At 44.1% G+C, this 12,551-nt stretch overlaps 1 protein-coding gene across 1 annotated transcript; it reads left to right on the forward strand.

Annotated features, from left to right (window-relative positions):
- The first annotated feature begins 5,159 nt into the window (after window positions 1–5,159).
- Window positions 5,160–9,061, forward strand: LOC127230458 (translation initiation factor IF-2-like). The gene is made up of 3 exons (XM_051195761.1): window positions 5,160–5,459; window positions 5,521–6,253; window positions 8,992–9,061. The coding sequence occupies exons 1-3, from the start codon at window positions 5,160–5,162 to the stop codon at window positions 9,039–9,041; spliced, it is 1,083 nt and encodes a 360-aa protein (XP_051051718.1). The 3' UTR covers window positions 9,042–9,061.
- Window positions 9,062–12,551: the final 3,490 nt, after the last annotated feature.

Raw genomic sequence — 12,551 nt, forward strand, 5'->3', positions numbered from 1 at the left:
GTAAAACCAGACAAATGTACACACATAAGGCAGTCAGGAATCCCTATAGAAGGAGGCATAGATTAAAAATTCAAACAATTGGGGACCAGGAGTGTTTTGAATTTTATTTGTGGATATTTACATACATACAATGAGACATTTTAGGAGTGAAACCCAAACATAAACTCAGTTATGCTTTACATCCATGTAGCCTGAAGGAGACTTTACTCTGTATTTTTATTACACCTACAATCTAGACAACAGTTAATCTCCACCACATGAAGTCAGATGTGGAGTTCCACTTGTGGACTATAGACTTTCCAAGTAGGGATACCCAACCTTACTTTAAATATTTATCATCTTACATGTTATGAAAGACTTGCCGATATGCAGCCAGGAATAAAACTCTACATACGAGACAAACACCTAAGCAGTGGGAAAGTAAAGGCATAAGCAACTACTGCAACTTAGGCTAGGGCTCTCACCCACCATCGGTCACCAAGATGCGTCAGGATAAAGGTCTTTCTCGATGGCTCTAAAACCTGGGCATCTGGATCGCAAGGGTGACTCTGGGCTCTATCTTGTATGTGCCCAATGGCTTCTGAGGCTTTCCAGATGTACACAGTGTCCCCTTGTGAATGGGACCAAGACAGAGGCTTTAGTCACTTGAAGTCACTAAAAGCCTCATCCATGGTTATTTCCCCACCATTTGGGATGTTAGCCACCAAGCCTTGGCCGCTTTCCAGTCTGGATAATTACATGAAGCTTGCAAACTTCACTCTCCAGTGCCAACTAAATAAAGTATTCCTTCGGACTTACAGCCATAACCTTTGTTATGTTGCCGTAGCTCTTAAAGAGCTGCTGTATACTAGAGATGACTATATTTGTGAAAAAAAAATCAATAATCCTTGTGTGATTCTTTACACCGGCAGAAAGTATACCCCAAAATATTACTGGCGAGGATAGCTATTTCAGATCTTTTATTATAAAACCTTTTAGAAAATGACAGTACTGTCTTCTCCATATTCTAAGCTTCTGCTTTTCCTTGGTGGAAGACTGAAATATTTGCATTATTACACAAAGAAGTAAGGAAGATGGACTAACCCCACAGAGCACATCTGGAGTGTCTCCCCATACCATGCTCTGCTGAAGGTTCCAGGTGCTACAGTTGGTTATATTATCAAAGTAACTGTACAGACTTTCCAAAAGGAATTCAATTCATCCTTTCTGTGCCATTCCGTTTTGAAAAATCTGAGTATTTCACCTTCACCTTAAATATGACCACACACAGATCTTCTAGTCAAAACTACTTCTGTCTCCAAGAGTCTACAGACCTTTCAACTTCATAGGCATGCAGATGTGCACAGACATAAACTGATTTCCAACACTGGAAGGAGATGCTTGGCTGGCTAGCCTGCAGGGTGGCAACGGCAAGCTGCTTATGCATTTACTTGTTTGTTTTCAGTAATAATCCTATTTTGGTGGGTGAGAGTTTGCAGGTTCTAAGAGAAGATGATGACATAAGGAAATTGAAACTCTAAACTCCTTTTATTTAAACTATCTCTTAAACACAGAAAAAAAAAAGAGCAAACTGACTCCAACTATATTCTATCACAAGGATATAAACAGTGAAAGGAAAAGGCATTAAGTGTTGTATACAATTTGTACCTATAAACACATTATCTTACATGAGAAAATAGGAAAGGGAAACTAAAGTCCAAGATCGCAGCAAATTAAATGTGTGACTATCAAACATTTAACATTGTGCTACACAAATGCACTTAAAAATGCTTCAGATTTTTCCCCCTAAATAACCTTGAAATTTACATTAATCTCCAAAGTTCCAAAATAAATACCTATCATGGACAAACTATACTCAGACAGCAGAAAATGTTAGATGTTTTTATTTGGGTAAACCAGTGAGGTTCACTTGAAATCTGCGAAGCTATGATTGTTTGAAAACCTTTCTAGCCAGAACAAATTAATAGCAGGCTTCTAAAACTATATTAGACATGCTGCAAATCTATTTATCCCCCCTACCAATCTGCTAAAGTGCATCTTGTCCGGTGAGAATGTCTCTTCAATTGTACTTAATATTGTCACTATATTGCTCCCCCAATCGGTCCACTTTTGGGTTCTCTACTGAAGTGTTGTATCATAGCTCAATGCTTACTCTTCTCATCAATGACAGGCAATGAGAATACAGTCTTTACCAGCAAAAAGAACCTCAAAATGTATCATGCATGTAATACATTTCCTAAGATTAGAAGAAATGGTAGAATCATGCATAAGTGCTCTAAGTTTGCCACCAATAATATGTTCATGATCGTTTTTGAGTTTGAGAACAATCTGGACTACAACCATCTAGGCCTTTAGAAACTTCTACCAATATGTAGGACCCCTGGAGGGATGGCTTTGCTAAAACTCGAAAATGAATATAACACAGTACATTGAGTTCCACCCTCACTAAAGACACTAGATCATGTGTGTTGTAGGAAAGGAAGCTACTATAACTCATCTACTGTAATATCTACACTCTTGGAGAAAGACAAACTGACCAACATAATCTTGAATCCCATTACTGTCAAAATTTGCACACTGGGGCTGTCGATGCAGTCAGGGAATTACTTGCTGCACAAGCATAAAGACCTGAATTTGTTGAAAATCAAAACCAAGATCACATATAATTAAAAAAAAAAATAGCAGTGTGTCCTTGTAATCCTAGCACTAGGGACGTGGAGATGAGTGCACTATCCCTGGGGCTCTCTGGTCAGCCAGTCGAACCTAATCAGCAAGCCTGAGGCCAGCAAGAGAGCCGGTCTCAGAAAGCAAAGTGGAGTGCACTTAGACAGATGGGACAACATCCAAGTATGCCTGCCTTCTGGTCTGTGCATGAGAATGAACCTGTACACAAAGGGACAGACGGACAGACACACACACACACACACACACACACACACACACACACACGCACACACAAGCACGTGCCTCCTGTGGGTTGTCACTGGGCTGTCGCATCTCCTTGTGCCTCAGCAATGCTTAGAATTAAATGGCTGAACTAGAGTATCGCTCTTCACTCCCCTTTTAGCAGTGAAAGGCTGCCATCTATTCACAGACCTGACACAAGTTTTTATAACATCCCCAAAGCGCCTGACAGTGGCACACGTGTGGGACGGTTCCGAGTGGGAGAATGAGCAGGGCCTAACCTCCCTCCCAATTTGGTTTTCTGTTTACACCAGGCTTAAGAGGGCACTCGAAATTAGCTGCTTCAAGTCATTCAACAATAACTACATAATTCTTACCACACCAAACATTCAAACTTACCTTAGTAACAGTTTAGGAAAGAGATAGGTCCACCTGTCTGAAATGAAACTTGTAGGTGTGTCTGATGTGGAAGGCTTCGATGCCTGAGCTACAGGCTGAGTATCAGGATGTGCAAGCAGCTGTCCCTGCTTTGTTTTTCATTCACAGTAGGTGGTTGCCTGGCAACAAAATACTATTGTCTGTTTCTGTGATCTATTGGCCAATTCTACTGGTGATAATGCTTTTACAGTTTAAAACAGGGCCACCTTTCGGACAAGGAGAGATAAGCAAAAATTCTAAGGCTGACATATATATATATATCTCAATCATGTGTCCTAAAATTATGTGTATTGATTTATGACTTGTATGCAGATACCAATATATATTTTTTCACATATGGTTGTACTATTATATACATTCTTTCCTAGTCTACACACATCTAGATTTTGAAGGCCCACAGCAAGCGTCTAAATCCATGTGGGAAAATCAGAGCATGAACTAGAGAAATAAAACCACAGTAAGAGAATAATTTTCCCAGCAACAGCAATGACTGTAGATTTGTCAGATGTGTCAAACCCTGTTCCTTGAATATGAAACCCTCCAGACAGCAAGGCTCTTCTTCCTACTTATATAATAGTAATGGGAAAGCTTTGCCATCTCCTTTGATCATCTCGCATATTAAACAAGCTGTTTTACTTAATGTGTGCTGCCAATGCCTTCAAAGATCATTCAACTAGTGTTGCTGTTTACACATAGGAATCTTTCAAATTTATTCATCTTAAAAATAATTGACTTGTTCTCTCTGGAATAGTCTCACATGATTCTGCACTTTGTTTGTATATGAGTCCCCGGGGAATTATAGTCATGCTATGTTCCTCTTGAATATTTCACCGGCTTACACATAAAATAAAACACAGTGTACTCAATATAAAGTTGTCAACATTACCCTGCATCCGTTGCTGCTTGCTTCCCTTTGACAAGGCTACTAAAGATAAGAATTACAATATTCTTAAGATGTAGACACAACATCAAAACAGCCTGAAGGAATTAAAGATCAACAATGCTAGAGGCAACTGGGCTTTGAAATGAAGTGAAATCGAAGTCATTTACACGCATTTCTGGTACGGAACTACACAATGTCAGGACAGTCTCTGGATTTTACACAATGCCCATCCGTCTTCTCTCACGATATTTCAAAAGCACTTTAACTAATGCTTCCCTCTAGAGGGATGAAATTCATTGCCATTTGCAAATCTGCATATTACCAGAAAGCGGAATAATCAATATCCATTATGTGGGCAGACACTATTATTATAAGTCTCCTATCAAAAGTGCAACGACAGCAAAACAAAAGCAAAGTGTGTTAATCACTACCTAAGTACTAGACAAAAAATACTACTTTTCCAGAGAGCGGTGATCTTTAGCAGAATGCAGCTACTTCCCAGTAGAGTTCACGGACCTCACATCCCAACCTACAAATGACCCACCACTTCCTTCTTCTTTGGTTTCTTAAGCACCAGGGTCTCCCCATCAATCAATTTCCTTTCTCTTTTCTCCACCCTCTTCAGATCCCTTAAGCATCCTTCATAACTTCCTCCAAAGGACCAAACTCAGATCTTCAGCCCAGCTTGCTGTGACTCTTCTCTTTTGCACTTGTTTCCTGCATTCTTCTAAAGCTACTTTGAAAAATCGCTACCACTGAACAAACACAATCTTAGCAAAATTTAAAAATGTGTAAGGTTGTAACAGTGGAAGACTGCTGAAGGGGAAGTAAGGCGAAAGGTGGAGAGTGCAGGAAGGAGGGTGGCTGGGCTGTACACACGGGAATGCCTACATCCTAGAACTGGGTTTCCCCACCTGTCGACCCCACTTCCCCCATGTGCTCGCTGCAGGATGACAACCACAACACTCCAGAACCACCCCCCTCTAAGGAGGCGGGGTTACACCATCAGCCAATCAGAGCCTGCGATCCCGGGTGTCCAACCTATGGGGTGGCCATGGCTGTGCAGGGGGAGGACATGGGGTGGTCCGGGAGGGGCCGCGTCCGTGGGAGGAGTGCACGTGTCCAGAGAGGCTGGGAACCCGCGAGCGTCCAGCTGCCGAGGCGCCCGCCCGGTGTCCGAGTCCAGCTGCCCAGTGCGGTCTTGGACTGGGCAAGGCAGGCGATCGTCCGCCGAGTGAGACCTGTCCATGTGTCCAGTTCCCAGAGAGAGGGACCGACACAAATAACAACAATAGTGCCTCGCGCAGACCGGGCGGGGAGGAAAGTTTCTGGCCCGCGCCAGAGTGGAGACAGCCACGGCAGGGAGATGCTATGCAAGACAGGAGGGTGACACTGTGCTAAGAAGGGGACAACCGGAGGGCTGCGCGGGCAGGACGGGGTCCCGGGCGCGGTCCCCCGGAGGCGAACCGCGGGGTGCGCTGTCCAAGGTGCAAGGGAGGCGGTTGGTGCGTGGCAGGCGCGGAGCCGGAGCGGACACTAGCCAGCCAGCGGCAAAAAGAGCGGAGAGCAGCTGTTTGGGGCGCCGGGCACCCCCAGCTCATAAAAGTGCGGGAGCCCGGGGAGCGGTGGCGAAGGGCGCAGGGGGCTCCCCCACTCCGCTGCCTTCCAGCCTCACCTCCAGCTCCGTTCCCCTCCCCCCTCGCCCACTCCTCTCCGTGCCTTGTCCCCGGGCCGCGGCGGGGGCGGGACCGGGAACCCGGCCCCCCACCCCCCGGACTGCCAGTCCCGACGCCCCGGGGATGCTGCGGGCCGCGGAGCCGCTTACCTGGGGCCACGGTGCGGGGATTCAAGGCAAGCGAGCGCGGGGCGCGGCGCGGCTCCTCCTCGCCTCGGCGTCTCCTCCGGATCGCGCTTCTGCCGGACTCCGTCCGGGGCTCAGAGCAGCCAGACGGGGCCAGACTGCGGCCGCCGCTCGCGCCGCCGCCGCTGCCGCAGACAGAGGACGCCCCGTGGCGGCTGGAAGCCTGTGTGAGTAGCAGCGCCCGGGAGAGTGGGATCTGCTCAGGGGCGCTGGAGACTCCGCGGCTCGGGGCGCGCGGGCGTGCGCACGCGCGCCTGCCAGTGTGAGTGAGTGTGCGCGCGCGCGCCCAGGGGTGGGGGGGAGTCGCTCGCGAGGGGCGGGGGCGGGGGGGGAGCGGAGCGGAGAGATGCTCGCAGGGACCGAGGCAAAATTCGTCGCCCCCGGAAATCCGTAAAGCGGAGGAAGGATGGGCCGCCTGTCTTCGCCCAGAGGAGCTGCTGGCCCCGTGGTGAAGCCAGTTAAGAAGGCAGCCTGGCGCGCTCCAGCTCGTGATCCCCGCCGGCCAGGGGACGGCGGAGCGCTGGGCCACTGATGCTGCACAAGTCGCTTCCGCAGCACAGGATCGCGCTATTCCCCCCCCCGGGGGGGGGATACTTGCTCGAGCCACTGCTGCCGGTTTGGATTTCCAGGCTGGACGTTCAGAGACTGGTCCTGGTGCCCCATGGTTACCATGGCGACCTTGGAGGAGCCAGGCCGGAGCCAGGGGGTGTAAGGGAACTCGGGTGCAGGCGGTGGTCTCCGGGCCCCAAGCGTGGAGTGCACTGCATAGTCCGCCACAGTCTAAGGTTGAGCCTGGACAGAGAGGGTGTACTCTGGCTATTAGGTTGCCTCAGCAGGGGTTGGGAGCAAGGCAGAAGAAATGTTACCTTTTGTTCTCCTTTGAAGCCACTTTCCCTTAAAGTTATCCACTTTTCACACACACACACACACACACACACACACACACACACACACACACACACAAGCCAGCTTTCTCTTTGTTAGGATTCTGCCAACCATCTGGGCAGACAAGTAGTGCATCTTTCAAATAGTGGTGGTCCAAGAACTTCTTAATCACTAGAGCGCCCTGACACCTTAGAAATTATGGTTAAATCACTTATCTGTCCTATTCTTAAGCGATATATCGACCTGTCAGTATATTTCTCCATGCTTATTTTTTAAATAGGTAGACTTTATTCACCCAATAGTTCCTTCTAGGAATGTAAGGTCTGTGTAACAGTCGGCATGTCCTTCCTGGCTGCAATCCTCAAGCCCGGGTTGTGTTTTTACACTTCTGCCTGCCCTCCAGTACTTGCACGGTGCCACTGTATATCATGTGTTCTCTATAAATGTTGAATGAATGACATTGTTTTCTGGCTTCACATATCCCGAAGGCAGAAACTTGGATGCTGGGAATGTCATTACCATCCCACTAGGCTTGCCTGATTTAAACTTATGCCAGTTCCCTGTGTGAAGGCTATTTTCCCCTCTGGCTACAGGGCCCCAGTACAAAGAAGGAAAATAAGAGAATGCTGACCCATTGTGCAAATTTATCAAAAGATTCACGCAAAGAGCACTCAGAACGGAACTCAGCGATAGATTCTGCATGAGAGACGGATAGAGTTTCTGGGGGATACCTAACCTCACAAAACAGCAAAGTCACCAAGTCATACATACACACCATGCAGTTTATGTGTGAACTTTACCCTTCTGTGGTAAAGGGTAGGAAAGGAGATTTTAAAATGTTTCTAAAAGCTGGTCAGAGGCAAACCTGTCCCTCGTCGGTGCCCATGCTTTACAAGGTCACTGGGGACTGCTAATTCTGTGGCTGCATCGGGCTCCCTTCCTTCAATCTCAGCACTTCCAGTCATCTTCTTAGAAGCAGAAGTACTCAATTTCACATTCCATGCTCAATTTCAGTTCCTTTGAACTCAGGCTCTTCTATGAGCTGCCTCGCTTGCCAGTCATGATGCCACAGCTGTGAACTATAACTAAAATAAAGTGAAAATTAAAAAAGGATTTATCTGGATGCTGCCAAAGAAATCCATTTTCTGTTTTCTCTTAGGGGTACCTTTCAATGACATCTCCACTGCCATTCCATTTACAGCCTTCTTAGGAGACGTTTACTGTGATCTTGGGATGCTTGTTATTTTGTTAAATAGGAAGTTTAGGTTATCTAAAACTTTTACTTGAAAGGAATTACTAAAACTCATGAACAGATGTGCAGAATGAACCCCTGACAGCCGAACTAGTCAACAAATGTAAGGCAAAGTGTTCAAGATAATTTCCAAGGGGCTTGTGACGTTACAACAGTTTTCAACATGCTCATCTCACCTGCTAGTGTGGGAGAGTGTTAGCAAAGCTGTAACTTGTCCAAATATCTTGTCACCACCAAGGTAAGTATGAGGCCAATGTCTTAGACAATGGCACACAACAGTTATACCTTACCTCTGTTTAAAAGATACATCATAGAAATGGAAAAACAAACAATGGAAAAGAAGACTAACAATCTCAAACATTTAATATTTCTGACTGACTTAGTGATACATTTCAGGGATGGGGAGAAGGCTCAGCTGTTAAGAGCATTCACTGCTCTTGGACAGGGGCCAGGCTTGGTTCCTGGTGCCCACTGTCACTGTTAACAGTTACAAACACTTGTGACTCCAGCTCTAGGGAGATCCAGTACCTCTGGCCTCCTGAGGCACCTGCATTCATGATCACAAACTTACATGCAAGACATATACTTACACAAAATTGAAAGTAATAAAATAAGTATGTTTAAAAGACAAAAGTTGGGGGGAGTAATGAGGATTAAAATACCAATCTCTAGATCTCTGTGCTTTTTAAGTAGTAGGCAATGATGAAATGTATAACGCTGTAGAAAGGATGCTTAACGTAACAGCTCTTCTTCTTGGTTACACTATAGTTGCCACAAAGCAGTCAAATATTAACTTCTTCAGAAACACAGGGCTGTGACAGAGAGCCTGGAGGCAAACATAGCTGATTTGGTCAGGCCTGATCAGTCTATCTGTCTAAATGAAAAGCCAGCAGCTTCCACCTCCAAAGACCAGCAGATTTTGGCAAGATGTTCTGCAAATTTCAAAATCCACTCCTCTTCCTGGGAGGAGAACACTGCCTGAAATTCTCTGAAGTGAGAAGGCAGGAACCGTTAGCTAAAGTATGGTTGTGGTTTTGGTGGCTGTGAGCTCGCATAAGAACGCAGGTAATTTCCCTCATAATTAGGTTCCAGATTATTTAGTCCACTTGGGTTTTAAATGATAAAAAAGAACCTTGATCAGCACCTAAAATCAAAGTGCCAACTCACTACAGAATGGAGCCTTGAACAAGGAGCAGGCTCAAGTTACTTAATTTATACCCATACTGTTACTGTTAGCACAGTCTTAGTCCAGAGACTTTTTAGGGAAACTTGATTCTGCCCAGATGTTAGACATCATGAGAAAAGGAAAAGACTGAAAAGACACTTATAGCTTATTCCAAGCAGAAGTAGACAAATACCTGTTTCAGCCTAATATCAGTGCTGATAACTGGGTACAATGGGCATGGTGCATGGTGACCATTCTAATGCTTAATATAGATCCTTTTGCACATTGTCAATTTGTGGCTAAAGGAAAGCAAAAGTGACTTACTAGTATCTCATTCTTTTTCTCATACCCAAAAGGGTAAAATTTATTATATGTGTGTGCATATATATATACATGATATATGATATATAATTATATATTTATAATAAACCTCCCTTTTAAAAAAGTTTCAAACAAAGCCTTGACTTTCCTTGCTGACTTTGACTTGGTCCTTTTATGTGCTCTCAGTTTTCAGCTCTGTCTTATCTCTTTCGGGTTCTTTATTTTTAATCTAATGACTTCCTTGTCAGTATGAAGATGCATATGCAGACCAGTAAGGGAGACAAGTGCTTACTGAGTATCTACTATATAATCAGCTCTGCCCTTCTCACTTGTGAGCAATAGAAATGAGGTGGTTTGCCCTGAGGACAAACCAAAGTTTAGCTTGCACTATTCTTAAGGATAAAACAGAGTGAACATATGCAAATAAACTTGTATTTTAATTCCCAAAGGGAACTAACAAAGCTGTTGTCAAGTAGACCATTTGGTCAATGATTGAACATTAGTGGCCAAGTCTACACTCATATTTCCACATTCATACTCACTTATGGTAAGGATCTAAATGATCATAGCTCCTGCTGTAATCTGAGCTTAAACTGAAGGTGTGAAGAATGCTGACAAGTTAGGAAGGATGGTGTTGACAGAGGCAGGTGTGGGTCGCCTATCTTTGAGGATCCCTAGGCAGCAAGGCATAGATTAGAATATGCTGGAGCTTATATTAACCTAGCTCTAATTTGTAGAGCCACCATACATTTTGAAATCTACCTGTGAAGGCCCAGCAATCCATTTTTGGATAATTTTTCATATACGATTGTATTACTGATGTCCTTAGAACATGTAATTTTCTTCATGCCCAGTTTATTTTTACTTATTAATAGAGATATTTTTAGTTAATATAACTTTTAAAATACAATTTTCTAGTAATTAATAGAAAAGCAGTAATCCACAGAAACAACATTTTTAGTGGTAGGAAGCAGTATAATAAAGATGCCTTTCCCACTTAGTATAGGGTACCATTACCGTAAAGTTACATAATCAAGGCTGTAGACAGTCCAGCCATTCATGTATTGAACACCTACATATTCTGCCTTTCTATAGGCTTCAGAGGTTGCATCAGGGTGAGCCAGGACTGTCATGCTTGCCCTTTGACCTTTTTAGAGAATAGCACAGGACACTCTCTACCATAAAATCTAAGTTCAAATCCCATTTCAATCAGTGCCCTGCTATGTGACCTTGGAGGCCTACCACACTTCTCTCGCCATGCCTGCACAAGCTGGATAACACCTTCCTTACATGTTTGTTAAGAAAATTCCATGAAGCAATATGAGATGGACTCCCTGGAATTGTAGAATATTGGCTCTGCATCAAGCATTTGGCAGGAACTTGGAAGACAGACATGACTGAGAAATTCCTGAAACCAGGGTGGCAACTTTTGCAGTGCACCAGGGAACGGGGTGGATGATTCCTGGGAGCTCTTTCCAAAGGTATTTTAAGAAAACCTCCACAACCAAAAGTTGGCAGAAAGTGACACATTCAGGAAATTGCAGATTCCATATTCTAGAGGTGCTGTAATTCTGTAAATTCTGCTACTATTGCAAAACGCCAAGCCTTTCTGTTCATCTGTTTTTAATTACTATGTTTTTTTCTCTATTACACGCATTCTGATTCCCTAGTGATGTTTTGCCCCCTAATTTAACTATGAAAACATTCATCTTCCAGATTAATACCAATGTTTAAAATTCCTTTCTTAAAAAAATAAGTTCACTGCCTACAGATATACTCCCTGGGAGAAAAAAGTAAGCAATACAAAAATATATAAAAAAAAATGCAGAAACATTACCTCATAGGGGCCTTATCGTGGTTCATATTTTAATGTGCATCCTCACAGACATTTGCTTATACTTATTTTCTTTAAATGTTATTTAGGTAAAAGTAGTAGCTATTAAATGTTATCATTTTAGCAAGAAAATAAGTTAAAGACATTAATTTTTAAAAAAGTTCAAAAACTCCCCATTCACTTTCTTTTTCAAGCTGGGCTTCTTACTCAAAGCAGTCCTTGGAAAGGGGATTTTAAATGGGCATCCTTGAAACCTTACATTGCTACTTCTCTGCTTCTGCCATATCTAACACTGAGTCCTTCTTAATGGTCCTTTAAAAGTTTAATTTTACCTTGCTGACGTGTTCTGGAATCACAAGCCATGCTCCTTGGCCTCTGGCCATTCTGTGCAAGCTTTGCATTACTTAACCTCCAGCCCCAGAGCGGGTCCAGCTCTAACCTTGGTCCTGGTACTGCATTCCCTGATGAAGAAGGAAAGAGTCTTGAGTTCAATAAGTAACCAGTGCTCACCGGAGTCACCATCTGTTAGGTCCGCAGAAGGTTGGCTCAGGGGTGGCGAATTATTTAAATATATGTTTTATGTCCATTGCTACAGGCAAAGTGGGGAGAGGTGTCAAAGAGTCCTCACTAATTAATGCAAATGGCAGCTAAATTTCCAATGGACTTGCCTACTTTTGCAGTTTATTTGTTGTGTTTGCCCCCCCCCCAAGGAACTTTTTGTATTTAATAAAAAGTGCAGCAAGGTTGATCATTTTGCTCACTGCCTAGATGGCAACAGGTCTCCAAGGTAAAAATACTTCAAGCCATACCATCCCACTATGCAAATCTGGTTGACTTTCTTAAAATAAATGCCAAACAACTACTGGAAGAAAAGGGTGGGGGGAAGACAAGGAGAAAGGAAGACACATTGGGTGGAATTGCCTATAGGAGTTGCCTTAGTCTCTTTCCCATAGTGATAAAATGCCATGACCAAGGCGACTTAGAGAAGCCTTTATTTGGCTCAGGGTC

Source organism: Phodopus roborovskii, unplaced genomic scaffold (genome assembly GCF_943737965.1).
Source record: "Phodopus roborovskii unplaced genomic scaffold, PHOROB, whole genome shotgun sequence".
In the NCBI taxonomy this organism is placed as follows: domain Eukaryota; kingdom Metazoa; phylum Chordata; class Mammalia; order Rodentia; family Cricetidae; genus Phodopus; species Phodopus roborovskii.

What these genes read in the sequence shown, in the direction of transcription:
- LOC127230458 (XM_051195761.1), top strand. Translation starts at nt 5,160, where the DNA reads ATGTGCTCGCTGCAGGATGACAACCACAACACTCCAGAACCACCCCCC. An exon ending in GGCAGGCGATCGTCCGCCGA is followed by an intron (nt 5,460 to 5,520) that starts GTGAGACCTGTC and finishes TAACAACAATAG; the next exon opens with TGCCTCGCGCAGACCGGGCG. An exon ending in CGTGGCGGCTGGAAGCCTGT is followed by an intron (nt 6,254 to 8,991) that starts GTGAGTAGCAGC and finishes GTTACACTATAG; the next exon opens with TTGCCACAAAGCAGTCAAAT.